This window comes from Anabrus simplex, chromosome 3, assembly GCF_040414725.1.
Source record: "Anabrus simplex isolate iqAnaSimp1 chromosome 3, ASM4041472v1, whole genome shotgun sequence".
NCBI lineage: Eukaryota > Metazoa > Arthropoda > Insecta > Orthoptera > Tettigoniidae > Anabrus > Anabrus simplex.
This window is the reverse complement of record NC_090267.1, coordinates 11482666-11504340: the sequence shown is the minus strand read 5'-3', so window position 1 is coordinate 11504340 and position 21675 is coordinate 11482666. Positions and strand designations below refer to the sequence as shown.

At 37.9% G+C, this 21675-nt stretch overlaps 1 protein-coding gene across 1 annotated transcript in view; it reads left to right on the top strand.

Annotated features, from left to right (window-relative positions):
* Positions 1-21675, top strand: part of LOC136866934 (zinc finger protein 83) — a 58682-nt gene that overhangs the window by 19401 nt on the left and 17606 nt on the right. Inside the window, exons 2-4 of the mRNA XM_067144024.2 lie at positions 312-402; positions 13458-13574; positions 17525-17626. Of these exons, the coding sequence (XP_067000125.2) occupies positions 337-402; positions 13458-13574; positions 17525-17626 (285 nt within the window). The 5' untranslated portion in view covers positions 312-336. The remainder of the gene's footprint in view (positions 1-311; positions 403-13457; positions 13575-17524; positions 17627-21675) is intronic.

Sequence of the window (21675 nt, the reverse complement as noted above, 5' to 3'; positions counted from 1 at the left end):
TGGAGAGATGCATCAAACTGGGATATAGACCTGGGCGTTGGGACGATAAACAAGTGGCCTTATGACTGGGTTTTTATGGTGTTGTCTGCAATTAGATCTCAGCCAATGAACATGGTACTTATAAGGTGAAATGTCATGTTCACATGGCTCAGATTCCATTTGGCTCTATCATTATATCGACAGTAAAACTGGAGATAGTGCAGCTGTGAGAGTCATGTAAAACAAGAGGTACTATGGCTGTGATCATAATCTACAAATTTGTTCATATTCCATGGAGTGTTAACCAGAATGTTTTTGGGTTCACATTTCAGTGCAATACTTGATGTGCTGTGTCAAATGGATCTGGAAGAAGACATCAAAAAGGAACCAATCTGGCACGTAGGAAAAGAGAATAACTCAGCCGTAAGTATAATACCAGGTAACTTCATGGGGATCAAAACTTGTCTGCAGTCAAATAAGTTCTGATGGTTACATAACTCTAGTTTTATCTCTTTTTTCTGGAAGAGTATGAGAATAGTGTAAAGCCAAAACATTTTTATTTTGATAGTAGTCTAGAACTGAAATAGAATTACTGATAGGTAATGGAGTAAACCATACAGCCAGTGTCTCCACACCGAGTGTTGGGCGGCGGTAAATAGCCTGACCCACTATAAGGCCAACGGCTAAGGTCGGAGGAGTCCATATAGGAGGCAGATGGGACCGCAGTGGAGGAAATGTCACTGAAATCGCATATCAACTGTAGCGTCTGTACACCAGAAGAGTGTCTACAAAAGGCACCAGTTCTCCATGTTAGGAGCGGCCTACAAGTTTCAGCTGGCAGTAGCGTTGAAATGCCTTTGGGAGTGCCGAATCTATCGTAATAAAAGCCTATATGATGACAAGTGTACTGAAGCCTCGGAAAATGCTAGGGTGTTCCCCAGAAGCTACTTGCAGTTCTTGTGATGCTGGGAGAAATGTGAGAAATGGGCTACCAGCAACCAAATACATCAAGATAGCAACCATCAATGTAGTGACACTAACAGGGGAAGTGGAAGAAATTGTAGATTTTATGGTTGACAAAGATATAGCATTGCTGGGAATCAGTGAGACCAAATGGAAAGGAAAAGGTGAGAGGAAACTGAAGAATGGGTACACCTTGTACTATAGTGGAGGAAGAGAAGTCGAAAATGGTGTAGGTCTCATTGTTAGAAAAATACTTGAAGGAATAACTAGAATTGTTGGAAAACATAAATGACAGTTTGATTAACGTCAGATTGAGACTTGAAACTGTTGTTACAAACATAATTCAAGGTTATGCTCCACAAACAGGAAATACAGGTACGGATGTAGGGGAATACCTTGAATATGTGGAAGGTCATATACAAGACTAACAAGTTGTGATCATAGGAGACATGAATGCCCAAGTAAATCAGGAAAGAAAAGGAAATGAGGGGATTATAGGACCATTTTGATATGGGAAGAGAAATAAGACTGGAGATGTTTGGGTAGACTTATGTAGAAGAAATGAGCTGATCGTTGGTAACACATGGTTTCGAAAGAAAAACAGTCAGAAGATAACAAGATATAGTTAGGATAACAAAATCAAAACTCTGATAGATTACATTTTGGTTGAAAAATATAACACAAAAATGTTGGTAGATCTAACAGCTCTCCAGAGTGAATCTTTTGAAGGAAATCACAGAGTTGTGATAGCTTAAAGATGAGAAAGATACAAAAGATGACTAACATTAGTCAGAGACAGCTAAGGGTGTGGAAATTGCAGGAGAAGGAAATAAATGGAGAGTTCCAGAAACATATTAAAACAATTATACCTAAGGAAGACATCGGAAGGGTCAAAAAAGATTGGGCATACTTTAAAACAAGTCATGGTGGAGTCTGCAGAAAAGACCTGTGGAAGAGTATCAGGAAGGAAGAAAGATCAAGAAACACCATGGTGGAATGTCAGGGTAAAAGATATAGTTAAACAGAAGAAACAAGCTTGGAAAAGATGGCTGAGAAACAGAACAACAGAATGCAAAACTTAATACAGGCACTGCAAGAAGCAGTGCTTCAAGATGGTTCAAGAAGAGAAAAAGATATGCTGGCAAAAATGCACTGAATCTTTGCAAGAAGATTTAACCAGAAACAAAAAGATATAATTCCAGTGGGTAAAAAGGAAGAAAAACCCAGGTGAATGTGCAAACTTCATTAAAAATGAACAGGAGGAAGTGATGACACAGAAGCATGATATTTTGCAGAGGTGGAGAAAATATTTTGAACAGTTTTACAATGTGCAAAATACTTCGGTACAAGGAGAAATCGAAGCACCAGGTTTAGTGTAGGTGGAAGATGAGGATAATGAGATTTCCTTGGCAGAGGTTGAGTGGGTAACTAAAAGGATGGAACAAGGCAAGGTAAGGTACCTGGAATTGGTGAGTTCACCATAGAAATGATAATAGCAGCAGGAGCAGTTAGTCTACAGTGGTTGTATAGACTCCAGAGTGATATGGAGGGAGAAGACTGCTCTAAAAGAGTTGACGAAAGGGGTCATTATACCAATTTTCAAGAAAGGAGACTGGAAGCAACAGAGGAGTGACACTGATACCTCCTGTAAGGAATCTTGGATAAACAAATAAGAGACAGAGTAGAGGGAAAATTTTCAGAACACCAGTATGGATTCAGAAGAGGTAGGTCCACATTTGACTCAATGTTTACATTGCATTAAATGATGGAAGGAATTGGGAATGTGATGCAACACCCCCTAACAATGATGAAGAATGAGAGAACGTCATAGGGAAGTGCGCACACAAGACCATTTAAAAAAAAAAAGCACATAATTCAAAATAAATCAGATAGTAACATCAAATATATATACAGGGAAGCAAGGAAGAGTGCAAGAACCTACCCATAAAATAAAATCAGAGGTGGGGATCACAATGAATTGCGAAGGAATTCACCAAAACAACACCAACATTCAAGATGTTTAAAATAAATATATACTTGAGTAAATCATATTTACATGTCATAAAATAAAAGAAATCTTTTAGGCCCTGATAAAATAAAATTAACTTGGAAGAATGAAAATCTTAATGGCATATATAAGAATTTGTAAAATAAATAATTCAGATATAAATAAAATTAATATACTTTAAATTAAAATCATTTCTTCATTTTGAAAGAAAATCCTGGTGCACCGGACTGCTAAAACCACATAAGTTACTAGTAAATATCCTTAAACAAAATTAAAATGTTAATTAGCATAACAACAAATTGCTTAATAGAGGGCTTCCGACACACCATAGTGGAAGGATAAATGCCCGTAAAACCCACATAACGTAGATCCAACAACACATCACCATACATTGAAACCCCACACAGAACGGACCAATATGTTAAACCCCATACCGCACAGAAATTAAAATAATATTAACTCAAATAAATTATGAATTAAATCACCCAACAAAGTAGGCATGGAAATTAACAAATACACAACCCGATATAAATAATATAATGAGGCAGGACACGGAACCACAAGAAAGAAGACACACGATCTCGCCTCAATACCACAAACAATCCATAATTATAGTCACAGCAACACACACCAGCAGACGCTAATCCAGACGAGACAATAATGCATAATTTCAGTTGCGTAACTGCCGCTCGATGATAAGATAACAATCAGAAGAGTAGATAAGGCCCAAGCAAAGATCGCTCCACACTAGGGGTATCCGAACCCTCAATTAAAGCCCAAAATTTACATTATTGAGGAACTACATCTTTGAAATTAATGTGAGTATCCCCATCTAATAAAGACAATAATCTAATACAACCACCCACAGTAATGCTGAAATATACAATTCTAATCCCCAGCTATACGTACGAAGCAAATAATAAAATCTACGAAATATCCTACTAATAATAATAATATTTTTATTAAATTAAAAGGGTGGTGTTTAGTGCAAACGTAGTACTTAGGTTCGAACACGGATAACAGGAGTCTGAAACACATGAAAAGCTACACGAATAAATAATATGAGAATCGCAACGTCAAAGAAAACACGATAATATACACCAAATAAACAACAATAACGGCAATGAATATGAAATATACCAATAGTAACCGCACACGTATCAAAACTCAGGGAAAACACACGCAGATGCACCAGAAATAAGAATAAATCAAAGGAAAACACAAAATTTAAACAAAGACAATGGAGGATTTCATGTTTCCTGAACACAACAATGCCCTTCGCCGTTGTACACAACACTCACTTCAAGTTTGAACGCCATCACCAAACAGTGACATAATTGCAACTACAATAAATACACTCATCAAATACAGTAACACACACCAAGAAAATAATATTTACAGTAATAAATCCTAAAGACGTACATTCATGGTGACCAATTATGCCCAGGTAACCCCCTCGTGTTTCACCTAATTACTACGGCACTCACAAGAAAGAATTAAAAAAAAGCTTTACATAGTTAACTCTAATGCAAACTAAGACACATTTTGTCCTCCTCGCTTGGCGAGTTATACCATCCTTAATTACCCAATACCGACCGATTCAGTTACAATATCAGAAGCAGTACACCATTTGGCCATGGCTGCGATCAGCGTCTATACTGGAGCAGTTCCACCAGCCGATAGATACATTCCACACTTCGCCACATGGCACGACACAGTCCAGCACCACTACACGCTCTGGCGGAGACCACCAAAACACATATCGCATTGCAAAGTACGCTCACAGATAGCATAGGAATACGCGTTGCTGTCCTCAGTTCTATGATTTACGCCAGATAAAACTTACAGGATAATTAGGTGCAGTCATGTCCTAATAGCCATAGATACAATTAATTGTTTACAAGCAGATTAAATGTCTGATGTGTCAATGCACAAAATTATCAGATTCCATAAGATACGTAGTTTAGTCATCCAATACTTCAAATAGTGTTGAATTCCAGTCTCATATAATAATGGTAATATCACAGCTCAGTGTCCAGGTACTAGGCCGCAAATACAAGGTCCAATAGCAGAATGCAATAATTCACCAAAGATTACGAGTGCCGATGAGAGGCACAATTTAAATGTATGTTGCGTAGACAGTTGATTGTCCAAATTATATCACATTAATAGTATTTTTGTATAATAATGCCTCAATGGAAAGGACATGGTAGTAATGTTCCTACGTATTGAAAAGGCAAATGACAGTGCCCCAAGCAATTTGGTATGGAAAACATTGGCAGAGGCATAGATTGGGAATGAAACAATGCAAATTTAATAGCATTGTATCAGAATTGTGAAAGCTGTGTTAGAACCCAAGTGGGTCAAACTGAATGCTTCAGAGTTGAGACAGGCTTAAGACAGGGAAGTGTATTGTCTCCCTTACTCTTCATTATCATCATGGATAGAATTCTACATTTCAATGATGGGCAAGCAAGTAAAGACTATGATTGTTGCTGTTGTAGTTTGGGGAGTTAATGGACATGAAGTACAGACACAAGTTGATTTATGGAATGAGGGGATAAGAAATTTTTTGAATGAAGATTGGTACTGTGAAAAGCAAGACTTTGATCATGAGGAGAGGTAATAGAAAATCCAGATGAGTGATATAAATAGGAAATGAACCTCTTGAATTAGTGAACATTTTAAAATATTTGGGCAGCATGATATCACAAGATGGAAATTTGGATGGAGAAATTGATTTAAGAATACAGTAGTCTGCAAGTTTCTACCAGTGTGTGAGAGACATTGTTTGGAACAAAGATGTACTAAGGAAGTGCAAGAAGGTTTTATACTCGTCCTATTATAAACTTATACTGACCTATGCTTCAGCAACCTAAAAGTTGATAAAGCGGGACTAAAGTAAGATACAAGCAGCTGAAATGAGTTTCTTGTGTAGCATACAGGGAATGACAAGACGAGATAGAATATGAAATGAGGAAATAAGGAGATGCGTGGGAGTGTGTAAACTTCAAGAAGACATTGATATAGCAAAGCTGAAATGGTTTGGACATATGATGAGAATGCCAGGAGAGAGAATACTAAAGAGAATGTTCATGGATACAGAGACTGCAAAGAGGCCTAGGGGACGGTCTAGATAGAGATGAAGGAGCTCTGTTGAGGACTGTATTGCAAATAGAGGAGTCGAAGGCAATAAAGTACTAAAATAGGAATGGTAGCAAGATAGATTAACATGGAGGGCTCTGGTACACTACCCTACCCAGAGAGAATCTGGAAGAGGGAATGGATGAAGAAGAGATTACCTATCTCCTGGAAATGCAGAATAATAAGTTATTATTTATAGCAATGTTGAAAAGTTGATTTTCACTGGAAATGTTTTGAAGAAGTGGATTTTATATTGGCCTTCTTACTCTGTTGCTGCTGTCAACACAGTCCCATGTAAACTTCTGAGTGTGCAGCTCTTTGTCTTGACAGAAAGAATTTCTGTCTGAATAACTCAGATTTAATTTTAAGATTTTTGGTGCCTAATCGGTTTGGGTGTTTCTGAAGGTACTTAAGTGGACCAGCCTCTTATCAGTAGATTTACTGGCATGCAGCAAACTCTTCTGGGTCAAAAGTTTGGTATGTTGCCAATTTGAAAGCCATAAAACCTGTTAGCAGGATGTGAAACCAGAAATAACATATAAAATGAATTCTTTTTGACACAACACTCATGTTGTGATAATATTAATCTCTTTAACTATACTGTAAAGCATCTTAGTGTGTTAAAACTAATGTAGTATTAATAAATTAGAAAATATCTGACAAAGAAAACACTTGGTAACAGATTACATCAGATAAAATCATATTTATATTTACAGTCATACATTAAGTAAGATGAAATAGCTTCCACTGCAAAGTATTTATAATATCTCTATACTGTCTGTCATTGACAGCAATACAGAGAAAATGTGAATGTTCTAACAGCTGAAATTTTTACCAGTTTTCTCTTCTGCATAAAAAATAAATACAATGAACCTCTTATGATCTTGGATTTGTACTCTTTTTAAATAAAAATATTTCTTTCAGTGAAGTGGATGTCTCATATTCACCATGGTGACATACACAACTATATCTATCAAAATAAGTTGGAACTAAGCTCATCCTGACTTCTGCTGCATTCCAAAGAAAGCTGGAATGTTTGTGGGACTGAAGTGGGACCAGATATAGGTTACGAGTACAATTCAATGATAACTATCATACTTAAACTCTTTAGGAAGAAAAAACTATGATCCAATGAAGTGAATGAATCAGAATTTTCTATTCTGGTATATGAAAAGACATAATCTCCATCGGGGCTGATGACCTCGATGTTAGGCCCATTTAAACAACAAGCATAATATCCACCAATAATCATGAGTTAGAACAATATCTACAGACTTTGAGGAATGACGTCTTTACAAATGTTGATCATGGTTCCTTTGTTGTATGTGTTTCCATGGTAGAAATATGACATGGGTATGCTCTCATTCTATGAGATAAGATTGTAATTTTGTTGTACGTAATAATGTTAACGTCGTCTATTGACATAAGACTGAACCAAGGCCTGCTGCCTGCTGTGATGTGAATGCATATGAAGAGGTTAAAGAAAGACGAATGTGGCACAAATACTGCCTGTTAATGCATATTACCGGGCGAGTTGGCCGTGCGCGTAGAGGCGCGCGACTGTGAGCTTGCATCCGGGAGATAGTAGGTTCGAACCCCACTATCGGCAGCCCTGAAGTTGGTTTTCCGTGGTTTCCCATTTTCACACCAGGCAAATGCTGGGGCTGTACCTTAATTAAGGCCACGGCCGCTTCCTTCCAACTCCTAGGCCTTTCCTATCCCATCGTCGCCATAAGACCTATCTGTGTCGGTGCGACGTAAAGCAACTAGCAATAAGTTAATGCATATTAAGAAATTCAATGTCTGGTATAACTTAATGTATTTGTGTTCTTTGCATTTAAGTGTCTGAGTGATAGACATGATAGACAGGTGCTCTATGACAGATTTAATGAATGAGTTAGAATCTGCTGATTATTTATTGGGAGATAATTTTAATGATTTGTCTAATGATATTATCTCTAGAGAAACAAATTTTAGGCCTTTAATGCTATTTCCTTCATTGGAGCTGTTGACTTAATTTAAATGGCTATATGTTCTCACATACAGATAGAGAAAATGTCAGAAATATTGATTATGTTTTACACTGTGTATGTGTTTATTTTGACGGCTTAATATTTATGTGATAATATAAACTTAAGACTTTGGATAGAAGGATTTTATATTTAAACTGTTCCTGATTCCTGTCCCAACTTTTATCACCGTGTAAATCATTAGTCTAACGCAATCAACTGCGGAGTTTATGCCATCACTTTTGAAATGTTTGCCATCGTCAGCAGAAATCTGTCGGGAGAAAATTACGCGCATAAAAATATGAGGTCTCACATCAAAGGAATCTTGGATCGTCAAAGGTTGTATTTATTTTCCCGTGATAAATCAGCAAACTGTAAATGAGCTGATCATCCGGCATATTAAAACTCCATGAGGAAGATGAAGAGGTTAAAGAAAGACAAATGTGACACAAATAAAATAAGCAAAGAGAGGAACAGCATGATCACTGTAAACTATGTGGCACAAATACTGCCTGTTGTGTTGCCTTAGTAGCGGAACTTTTTCTTTGCTTGGTGGTTTCTCACTTAATGGGAATTTTCTTCTCTTATACATCTTATAAATTTGACTGTGATTTATATTTTTGTTGTTATATGTAGGTATTTTAACTTGTTGGCAGGGTAAATAAATGAATAAATGAGTACAGAACCTGGTACCATCCTATTTCTAGTTTATTAACTAAGCACTACAATTACAGATTTACACACACGCACACTCGACTGCCGAGCTTACAACTTACACAAGTACACGAATACACACTTACACAGATCACGCTCTCTCTTAGTTTCTCATGTTCTCTCTACAATGACACACACGGAGTCATCGATTATTCTTGCTACACTCACTCAATCACACTCATTAGTGCTATCACGGTCCACAGCCTACACGTCAGTCTCGCAGGTCGGGATAGTATCTGCTGTTCACTCAATCCGTCGAACTCCATTCGCAGTCTGCAGATGTCGGCACCCAGTGTTTGCTCCGCGCTGCTCCAGAACACCCAAAGTTCTTCTCCAGCAGCCGGATCTAAGAGACTCACACAATGTCAGGGAAACAGGAACGAGTCCTCGGCGCCAACAGGCAGATACTCCCTCAGGCTGACATCCCCAGCTCAGGCTACCAGCGAACTCAATCTCGCTCTCATTCACTCACTAACTCACTAACAAACTCTCACTGACTGCAGGCAGGTCGTTCCTCTCATATATACCTGCACTGGCCCTTCTAGAATAGTCTGGATGCTCGATGGATCCAGGAACCTCGCGAAATGGAAGACTACAGGTTAATCGTGGAGTCATTTCCATACTCCTCTGCTGCGAGACCGCGGGCGGAAGCGAGTAGGGCTGGCCTAGCACTTAAGTGCTCCTCGTGATTGGCGTGGTTGTAGCAAGGGGGTGGGCTGAATATGATGACGAGCCGTGCCCATAGCAAGTTGGCATGGCGGACACTATAAACGTTACATTGTCCTCTCCTTAAGGCTGCTCGTCCTAAGCTGTTCCATGATACGCTGCAATATGGTTTGTTCAGTTGACCACCACCTTCCCATGGGGGATCTGCTGGGTCTGATCGACAGTGTCCTCGTTCCCGTTGATAACGTTCAGCAAGTCCTCGCATGGTAGCCGGAACTTCTGTGGTTTTCCTTTCATCCACAGACGCGTCTACTTTCAGGGCTTGAGCGCCTTCGTAATCCTCTGGTGTGATGCCCGGGACTGGTTTACTCGTCCCGGATTTAGCCCTGCTGGATTTCCTCTTCTTCCGGAGTGTGGAATTTGATGTTCGTACTGGTACACAGCTTCATGCCGGAACAAGTGTCCTGGTCAGGTGGCATCCTCGTTCGTTGGTCATTGGTTCGTCTTCCATTGCTGCTCTGTCTCCTAGTAGGGGTCCCTCCATCCATGCCGTTGCAATCGCTACCTCTGTCTCATGGGCCATCATCGGAGCCTCTTCGCAGTTCTGTTTCCTGCCGATCGCCCTCCCTGGGCGGATCTCAGCGCTATGTACTTTATCACAGGCGTCAGCCGCCTCGAGCTTGGCGTCACCTCGGGGTAACTCTTTCACAATCACGTCGCCTAGTCGCTCAATCTCTGCGTCGAATTCCCACTGCATTATATCGGTGCGCTGAGTCCTCTCCTGCAGCTGGACTCGGTAGGTGGCTCTCGGTTGCTGGACACCGCAGTGCATGTCGAGCACTCCCACAACCTCGTCGTAAGTCGAACTTGGCTGGGGGCTGCGTTGTACTGTGATCTTCTGTACACGTCCGGCGATCGGATATTCGGCACTCTTCTTGAATGTCGATCCGGTCTCGACCTGGGTCCGGCATGTTCTCCTGGAAATAATCCCGTCGTCCCATGCGGTTTCCAGCTTCACGATGGTGGAGCCACCATCGCTGCTAGAAGGATTCATTCGTGTCTCCACGGCCATCGTTTTTGCATGCAGGGCACTCATTTCCACCACTGGGTCTCGAACTCCGGACTTCACAACCGCAAGCATCTCTTTGGACCCCTTCTCGTCCAGTTCGTTGTCGCCCTTCACGTCGTCATTGTCGACCTCGGTTTCGAGAGAGCGCATTTCATTTTCTGACTAACTGCTCGCTCTTCCGTTCACTTAAGTCTGTTTTCAGTTGGTCCGAGTTTGATCTCCGCTCAGATCTCAGTTCACTATTGAGTTCGCCATAACCAGATAAAATTTTATTTTCAAGTTCATTAAACTTGCTTAGAAAAATCTGGAGCTGTTCGGAATTCATTTCACTAATAGAAATTTCTTTCAGCTACAAAATGCCCTACCAGGTTTCCCACTTCTGACACCAGTTATAACATGTTGGTGGGGTAAATAAATGAATAAATGAGTACAGAACCTGGTACCATCTTATTTATAAGATTTATTAACTAAGCATTACAATTATAGATTTCACACACACACACACACACGCACGCACGCACGCACGCACACACACACAGAGTTGCCGAGCTTACAACTTACACAAGTACACTGTTCACGTTCTCTCTTAGTTTCTCATGTTCTCTCTACAATGACACTTACGGAGTCATCGATTATTCACACGACACTCACTCAGTCACACTTATTAGCGCTGTCACGGTCCACAGTCCATACGTCAGTCTTGCAGGTCGGGATAGTATCTGCTGTTCACTCAATCCATCGAACTCCGTTCGCAGTCTGCACGTGTCGGCACCCAGTGTTCCCTTTGCGCTGCTCCAGAACACCCAAAGTTCTTCTCCAGCAGCCGGATCTAAGAGACTCACACACACGACGTCAGGGAAACAGGAACGAGTCCTCGGCTCCAACAGGCAGATACTCCATCAGGCTGACATCCCCAGCCCAGGCTACCAGCGAACTCAATCTCGTCTCACTCACTAACTCACTATCTAACTCTCACTGACTGCAGGCAGGTCGTTCCTCTCTTATATACCTGCAGAACAGTCCGGATGCTCGATGGATCCAGGAACCTCGCGAAATGGAAGACTCCAGATTAATTGTGGAGTCATTTCCATACTCCTCTGCTGCGGGAATGCGAGCGGAAGTGAGTGGGGCTGGCCTAGCACTTAAGTGCTGCTCGTGATTGGCGTGGTTGAAATAAGGGGGTGGGGCGAACACGGTGACGAGCCGGGCCCATAGCAAGTTGGCATGGCGGACGCTATAAGCATTACAGTATTAATATTTATGAAGATTATTTTAATTATGAACATTAAAGCAAGAATAATAGTTAACACCACCTTTCCAATATCACTTACATTTCCTTATATTTAGGAAATAAACATTACAACAGGCATTGTAAGGTGGGACATGTTTCGCTTAACTGTCGTAAGCATCATCAGCCGAAATAAATCTTAGCATAAAGTTAGGTCAGGGCCCCGAACCTAGTGTCCTTGAAATATATGGTACCCTAAGAATTAACATTTATATTTAGAAAATCAAATATGCCTAAAACTAGTATGAAAAAACATAGAATGTTACAACATGGTTAAGAGAAAAACACATAATCGTGTAGAAACAGGGGACAAAAACAGAAAGTACAATACAGAGTTGGTAGTGAAATAATTAAAATCATTAAGATATCACTGTTACCAGTCAGTCAATCAGAATGTTCAAACATAAAACAAGAGTGAAAATATATAAGATTGTTCATATATAAGTGCGTGTACTGAAGTCTCTTATGTTGGATGAGCGTTGACTGGAGACATTAACCATTTGAGGGGATCTGTTAAACGTATGCCTGTTGCTGCGTGTGTTGTATCTGTGTGCTTGCTGTGGGCATACGTTTAACAGATCCCCTCAAACGGCTAATGTCTCCAGTCAATGCTCATCCAACAAAAGAGACTTCAGTACACGCACTTTGCATCTTATTCTTCCGGTTTGATCTTGAAATCCCTGTAAAAATGAAGACACCTCTTATTCAGCTTTAACAATTGTTTTGGATGAGGTGGATATTGGCCTGTACCTTATAAGCAGCTTCAGGCGTGATCAATCCTGTTTGAAGTGTTACTACTCCATGTCTGCTACAATATGTGATTTCTCTTGCCCGACTCACGTATTCTATACAAGAGTGAGATTTAATTATTTCTTCATTCAAAAGAATATAATCATCATTTTTGTTATGTATGAACATTCTTATTAACTGACTGGTAGCAGTGATTTTGATTATTACACTCTCAGCTCTGTGTTGTACCTTATGTTTTTAAACTCTGGCAGCACGATTACTTGGGTTTTTTTTTTCACTTAGCCATGATGAACACTCTTATATATTTTCACTCTTGTTTTATGTTTGAACATTTCTGATTGACTGACTGGTAGCAGTGATATCTTAATGAATTTAATTATTTCACTACCAACTCTGTATTGTACTTTCTGTTTTTATCCTCTGGTTCAACACGATTGTGTGTTTTTTCTCTTAGCCATGTTGTAACATTCTATGGTTTTTTCACACTAGTTTTAGGCCTATTTGATTTTCTAAATGTAAATGTTAATTCCTAGGGTACCATATATTTTAAGGACACTAGGTTCGGGGCCCTGACCTAACTTTAGGCTAAGATTTATTTCGGCTGATGATGCTTATGACAGTTAAGCGAAACATGTCCCATCTTACAACGCCTGTTGTATTGTTCATTTCCTAAATATAAGAAAAGATAAGTTGTATTGGAAAGGTGGTGTTAACTATTATTCTTGCTTTAATGTTCATAATCTATTGTCCAATATGGTCTACAATGGGATTTATTACTTGTAATTATTTTAATTCCATGAATTTATGGTATGTGGTGTTGAGGTTTGTGTACTTGTAATATCTTCTAACTTATCCACTTTTATTCAGGTGTCAGATACACACCTTCCAATAGCAGAGATAAAGGTTGAACCATACCATGTGTTTGCTGAAGAAAATACAGAAGAGGCTGGTGCGAGCTTTATCAAGAAGGAGTATGAAATCCAGGTAAAACAACCTTTTTTGTATTAATGTTAATGATCATATGGTTTTTAACTACTGTATTTGTGTTGCCTGCTATGCTCAGGTGTCTGCATTGAATCTCTTTGTCCCATTTTCTGGATCAGGTGGCTGTGAAAGGAGAACTACATTGAGTCATTTTAAATTTTCTTAGATTTTGTCCAACGAGCTGGAGTAACGTAAAAAGGTGGAAGCGAAGCCTGGTTGAAACTAATTGAAAGAACGTCTGCCATATTTCCAGTGGTCACATAAGCAAGGGAACATGGCTCTTGAATGATGAATTGTTGAAAACACATTATAGAATCACTTGTGCAAAACCTTTAGCCTAAAGCTTAGAACATTATAATTATAGAGTGGGAACAGCACCACTTTATCCTCGTAGCATCACGGTCAGTTGATCGTAGGGTAGTTCGGTAAGGATATAAGGAGAATTGTCATCCAGTGATGGAGGGATGGGAAAGGTGGTGGCCGAGTCTTTAATTAAGGTACATCCTCGTGTGAAAATGGGAAACCACGGAAAACGATCTTCTGGGCTGCTGATGGTGGGATTCGAACCCACTGTCTCTTGATTGTACGCTTACAGTGGGTGAGTGTGGTAGAATGACAATCACAGTGTCCCCTGCCTGTTGGCAGAGGTGACTGAAAGGGTTGCCAGGGGCTCTGCACTTGCTGTTATACACAGGCTACTGCAAAGTGCACCATGTTCGGTCATGGGTTAGTGGTTCCTTATTTCACCGAAGATGCTGCACTGAAGCCAAGAGAAGGGGAACAGGGACCTCATTATTACCCCTTTTGTGGAGGATTTTCACCAGAAACTTACTCTGACAGTGACAACAGATGGATCTACATTTTACAGCAAGGGGAGTCACTTACCCTTGTGTAAGATTTTGGAGATTGTCTCATTTCCAGTGCCCGGTTCTCTCATGGGGCCTTGTTGAAAGAGTAAGTTTTCTAGACTTGACCCACCTAGAAATATCCCCAATAATGGAGGAAGATGTGTCCTTACAGCAGCCATTGTTTATCAAGATGTTGTGTTTTCTTCAGAAGTGTTCTGGACACATGCTGTACCAACACAGTTCTTTGCCATACCAGTACCTTTTGTTCTGCCTCACATGGTATTTCTGCTTGCCTGCATACCTGAGTTTTCTCCTGGATTGGTGCTAATCATTGGAGACATTCTAATTTCACAATCTCAGCATCAGCATTTTCCATGTATGTTACTGGACTAAGTGAAACTTAATCAAGATGCAGCTGTGAGCTCATGTTTGTGATCAACTGTATTTTATAAGAAGGAAGTAAGTTCTTGGAGGGAATTACTGCATCGTGGTTTTCAGACTGGCTGCTAAACAAGAGTGAAAGTTAGTGGACTCAGTACGTCTTACCCATAAGTTAAGAAAAATGGACAGGAAATTAACGAGAATGAATGCACATGGTATCAGTGGCATGAAGGTATTCAATATGAGATCAACTTTAACTTACTGTACAAGAAACTCAGTGGATGAAGTTGTACACAAAAATCAGATTCGGTTGAGGGGTCATGTGAACTGAATGGAGGAGAATAATGGACTTGAGCATAAAGGATAAGAGATGTAGAGGGAGACTGAGGCAATGATTGTTAAACTCAGTTTAGAATAGTTTAATGATAAGAAATACAGAACTAACAGATGCCTTTTAATGTGCTTAGTTAATTTACTTAGGATTGCAGACTGAATGCTGAAAGGCATAAGAGTCTAAAATGACCGAGCTCGATAACTGCAGTCGCTTAAGTGCGGCCAGTATCCAGTATTTGGGAGAGAGTAGGTTCGAACCCCACTGTCAACAGCCCTGAAAATGGTTTTCCGTGGTTTTCCATTTTCACACCAGCCAAATGCTGGGGCTGTACCTTAATTAAGGCCATGGCTGCTTCCTTACCACTCCTAGCCCTTTCCTATCCCATCGTCACCGTAAGACCTATCTGTGTCGGTGCGACGTAAAACAACTAGCAAAAAAAAAGAGTCTAAAATGAACATGTATATGATTTGTTTATATCACTTGTTGGACATTGTGGTGTGACTTTCATTATAGATTTGCATTTTTAGTGAGTGTACATTTAGTATTGATAGATATATTTGTATTGGACATTGGTCATGGGCGATTTATTAGTACTTCCAGCGCCATTAAATCTTCTCACCTATGTAGTAGATTATACTAAATATGTGCTTCAGAATTCTACAATAATAAGTTGAACATTTCACTGTTTAAAAATTCTAGTTGAAATCTACACTTGATTTTCATACCCGGTTTGATCTGTATACAGTTATTTTAGAATGACAGATTTTAAATGGTCAAGGTCAATTTTTGTTGCCTTCTTGCTTGGTGTGTATCTACTGCATGTGCTGTGTTTGAGTGATCTGTATAATATGAAGTAGGCATTTCAGAAAAAAAAATGTACAGTACATAAATGGTCGCCAGATTTCATTGAATTATCTCCAGCCATTTCTGTCTTGTGGCAGAACAAATCCACAGACATACTTTCCCCCCTTTACAGTTTACTATATGTACGGATAGTCAGTTCATCAAATAATATTCATAATATAATGATAGTGAGTTCATCAAATCATATTTATAATATAATGATAGTCAGTTCATCACATAATATTTATAATATAATGATAGTGAGTTCATCAAATAATATTTATAATATAATGATAGTTCATCACATAATATTTATAATATAATGATAGTGAATTCATCAAATAATATTTATAATATAATGATAGTGAGTTCATCAAATAATATTTATAATATAATGATAGTGAGTTCATCAAATAATATTTATAATATAATGGTAGTGAGTTCATCAAATAATATTTATAATATAATGATAGTGAGTTCATCACATAATATTTATAATATAATGATAGTCAGTTCATCAAATAATATTTATAGTATAATGATAGTTCATCACATAATATTTATAGTATAATGATAGTGAGTTCATCAAATAATATTTATAATATAATGATAGTGAGTTCATCAAATAATATTTATAGTATAATGATAGTCAGTTCATCACACAATACTTATAATATAATGATAGTGAGTTCATCAAATAATATTTATAGTATAGTGATAGTCAGTTCATCACATAATATTTATAGTATAATGATAGTCAGTTCATCACATAATAGTTATAGTATAATGGTAGTCAGTTCATCACATAATATTTATAGTATAATGGTAGTCAGTTCATCACATAATATTTATTGTATAAAGGTAATTAGTTCATCTCATATTTTGAGTATATGTGCTGAATTAAATGAGATGAAAGGTGGTGGACTCGGAGTAAGTGTAATCACCGCTCTTCTGTCAGGTATGCTGTCTCGCTAGCAACAAAGGACAGTGAACTACATGACCATAGTATGCCACATGTTATTAATGTGTGAGCTGTCATATTTCATACTTCCTCCTCTTTGTGGGATCCCACTTTCAACTCATATTCTGTATGATACTTGCTGTGATTTATAAGGTTGATTTTTATGCTGTTCACTGTAAGATTATTTTATTATGACTAATAGAGGGACAATTCCCATGGTCTAGAGGTATTGAGTCTGCTAGTTGCTGGTATAATCCTGATTACCTTCCCAGCTGTGCCAGGGAAATTATATGGATTGAGGGCTTGTTCAGTATGCTTTCAGTTTGCATAACAGTTCAGGGCCTGTCTGATAATGAGATGTTCTATAAAGCACAGCCAACTATGACATTAGAGAGGATTTGTTAAGCTGCCTATGCATTACCCATGTGTGCAGGTCTTCAGGCTGAGCAGCAGTTACTTGGTAGGCCAAGTTCCATCAGAGTTGTAGAGCCATGAAGTTCTTATAATGTAACAGTGATATGTTTCCCTATTTTTTCTGCTGATGTACAATTTTTTCATTTTTTAATAGACTGTAATTTTCCAGGCACCAAATCGGGAGTTTCCAGTGGTAGCAGCTGTAGTAAAATCTGAACCACATGTAGAAAAGGCTGGTGAATACATTTTCAATGAGGAGTATGAAATCGAGGTGAGTTTTAGTCCAAGTACTAGTAATAATATCCCTTAATGTCGAATGAAGCACTACTGCATGGTCGTCCGCTAGAGGCATTGTATGCATCTGAGGGCTTTGCAATGAATAGGAATAGTCTGATCGAGCAAGTGGCAGTGTGGTTTGTCGGCTTGCGTTCGGGAATTGTGGTTCGATCCCCACTGTTGGCAGCCCTGATGATGGTTTTCAATGGATTCCCATTTTCACACCAGGCAAATGGTGGGCTTTGAATTTGAATTATGGCCGTGGTCGCTTCCGTCCCATTCCTATTCCATTGCCATCATAAGACCTATCTGTGTTGCTGCTGCATAAAACAAATCACAAAGTAGAAGAAAAGGAATGTTCTGATAGAAGAATTGTAAATCAGTGAACGAAAATATTTTGTCTCATCACATAATATTTATAGTATATGGTAGTCAGTTCATCACTTAATATTTATAGTGTAACAGTAGTCGGTTCATCACTTAATATGTATAGTATAATGATAGTCAATTCATCACATCATATTTATATTGTAATGGTAGTCAGTTCATCACATAATATTTATAGTATAACGGTAGTCGGTTCATCACTTAATATTTATAGTATAATGATAGTCAATTCATCACATCATATTTATATTGTAATGGTAGTCAGTTCATCACATAATATTTATAGTATAACGGTAGTCGGTTCATCACTTAATATTTATAGTATAATGATAGTCAGTTCATCACATAATATTTATAGTATAATGATAGTCGTTTCATCACATAATATTTATAATATAATGGTAGTCAGTTCATCACTTAATATTTATAGTATGACGGTAGTCGGTTCATCACTTAATATTTATAGTATAATGATAGTCAGTTCATCACATCATATTTATATTGTAATGGTAGTCAGTTCATCACATAATATTTATAGTATAATGGTAGTCGGTTCATCACTTAATATTTATAATATAATGGTAGTCAGTTCATCACATCATATTCATATTGTAATGGTAGTCAGTTCATCACATAATAGTATAACAGTAGTCGGTTCATCACTTAATATTTATAGTATAATGATAGTCAGTTCATCACATAATATTTATATTGTAATGGTAGTTGGTTCATCACATAATATTTATAATATAATGGTAGTCAGTTCATCACATAATATTTATAGTATAACGGTAGTCGGTTCATCACTTAATATTTATAGTATAATGATAGTCAGTTCATCACATCATATTTATATTGTAATGGTAATCAGTTCATCACTTAATATTTATAGTATAACGGTAGTCGGTTCATCACTTAATATTTATAATATAATGATAGTCAGTTCATCACATATTTATATTGTAATGGTAGTTGTTTCATCACATAATATTTATAATATAACGGTAGTCGGTTCATCACTTAATATTTATAGTATAATGATAGTCAGTTCATCACATCATATTTATATTGTAATGGTAGTTGTTTCATCACATAATATTTATAGTATAACGGTAGTCGGTTCATCACTTAATATTTATAGTATAACGGTAGTCAGTTCATCACTTAATATTTATAGTATAATGATAGTCAGTTCATCACTTAATATTTATAGTATAATGATAGTCAGTTCATCACATCATATTGATATTGTAATGGTAGTCGGTTCATCACTTAATATTTATACTATAAGGGTAGTCAGTTCATCACATCATATTTATATTGTAATGGTAGTCGGTTCATCACTTAATATTTATAGTATCAATGTTCAAAGTGAGCTAATTTCTTTCTGAAGGAAAGGCCTTCCTTTCTTGTCATTAGTCTGCTCTTTATGTCCTCCTTACTTCTGCTGTCATTAGTTATTCAACTACACAAGGAAAAGTATTCAAATACTTCCTTTAAGACTTCATTTCCTAATCTAATTCTTTCTGCATCATTTATATTTGTTCAACTGTAGTCCCTTACTTTAGTTTTGGACTTATTTATTTTCGTCTTCTACTCCTTCCCCAAGACTACGTCTTTACAATTTAGCATTTTCTCCAGGTCATCTGCAGACTCGGGTGAAATAACGATATCATCGACAAATCTCAGGGTTTTGATTTCCTTTCCTTGGATTGTGATTCCCTTTCCTATTTCCTCTTTGATTTCCTTTACTGCCTTTTCTATATGAACATCTAAAAGGAGGGGGAATACTGCATCCTTGTTTCACTCCTTTCTGGTTTGCTGCCTTCGATTCTTAACATTGCAGACTAACTTTTATACAGATTGTAGATAATTCTTCTTTCTCGGTATGTGATCCAATCTTCTTCAGAATCTCAAACAGCTTGTTTCATTTAAAATTATCAAATGTCTTTTCTAGATCCTTGAATATCACATACATTGGCTTGCCCTTCTTAATTCAGTCCTTTAAGATCAGATGTAAAGTCAAGTTTTCTTTGCGCGTTTCTAATTTCTTCTGAAGTCAAATTGATCCTCTTCCAACTCCGTTTCAATTTGTCTTTCCATTCTTCTGTAAATAATGTGTGTCAAAATTTGACAGGTGTAAGGTATTAAACAAATGGTGTGATAGGTATAACAGCATTCTGCTGAAAATTTGATGGAACTTCCCCCGTATCATACATCTTTCACACATAATGGAATAACTTTGCCATGCTGCTTTCTCCTAAGACAGTCAGTAATTCTAATGGCATGTAATCAATTCCAGGTGCCTTATTCCTATTTGAATCTGTCAAAGCTCTGTCAAATTCTGGCCTCATATTTGGCTCTCCCATTTCATCATCAACAACCTCCTCTTCTTCCAGAACCATATGATATACGTCTTTACCTTGATACAATTATTGGATATGTTCCTGCCATCTTTCTGCCTTATCTCCTTTCCTTAGAAATGTTTTTCTCTTAATATTCATACACCTAGTTTACCTTTCTCCAAAGGTTTCCTTGATTTTTCTTTATGCAGGGTCTTTTAGCCATTCTTCCTTAGACCTCCAGCACTTTCTATCTACTTTATTCTTTAATCACTTGTATTCTCTTCCACCCATCTCTTTGTTTGCATTCTTGTACTTTTGTTGTTCGAAAATCAGGTTTAATATCTCTTCTGTTAACCCTTTATTCTCAGTCGATCTCTCCTGTCTTCCTATTTTCAGCAACCTGACTGTCCATTCTTCCCTTATTTTGTTTCCTTTAGTCTTTTCACTTAGTCCTTGTCCAACATGTTGTCCTTCTCACTCTTTTCTTTCACTTATCTAGATCCCATCTTGCATTCCATCTTTTCTTTAATTTCTTCAACTTTGAATGACATTTCTGTACCAAGAAGTTGTGGTCGGAGTCTACATGTGTTCCTGGAGAAGTCTTGCAACCCAACACCTGATTTTTGAGCCTCTGCCTAATCATAATGAAGTCTATTTTATACCTTCCAGTGTCGCCAGTCTCATCCACGTATACAGCCATTGTTTGTCATGTTTGAACCAAGTATTAGTAAGGACTAACCAGCCAACTTCCTCTTTCATTCCTTTGTCCCAATCTGAATTCTCCTACTGTAATACGTTCTCTTCCGTGGTCTTCCACTATATTCCACTCTCACTCCACAATCAGATTCTCAGCACCTTTTACATTTTGTATCAAATATTCTCTCTCTTCATATATTGTACCTATTTCTTCATCATCTGTTGAACTAGTAGGCATATAGACCTGCACTATTGTGGTGAGCATTAGTTTGGTGTCTATCTTGACAACAATAACGGACCATTTATATTGGTATTAACAATAATACTTTCAATATGCTGGTTTTTGTAGCTTACCTGCAGCCCTATTTTCTTATTCATTATTAAATCAACTCCTGCATTTCCCCTGTCTTTGTGTTGATAATTCTGTAGTTGCGTGATGAAAAATCCTGCTCTTTCTGCCAACTTACTTCACTTATACCAACTACATCTAACTGTAGTCTATCCATTTCCTTTTTCAAATTCTCTAACCTACCACAATGATTCAAACTCTGAACATTCCATGCTCCGACTCACAGAATTTTAGTATTCATCTTCCTGATTGTCCCTTCTTGTGTAT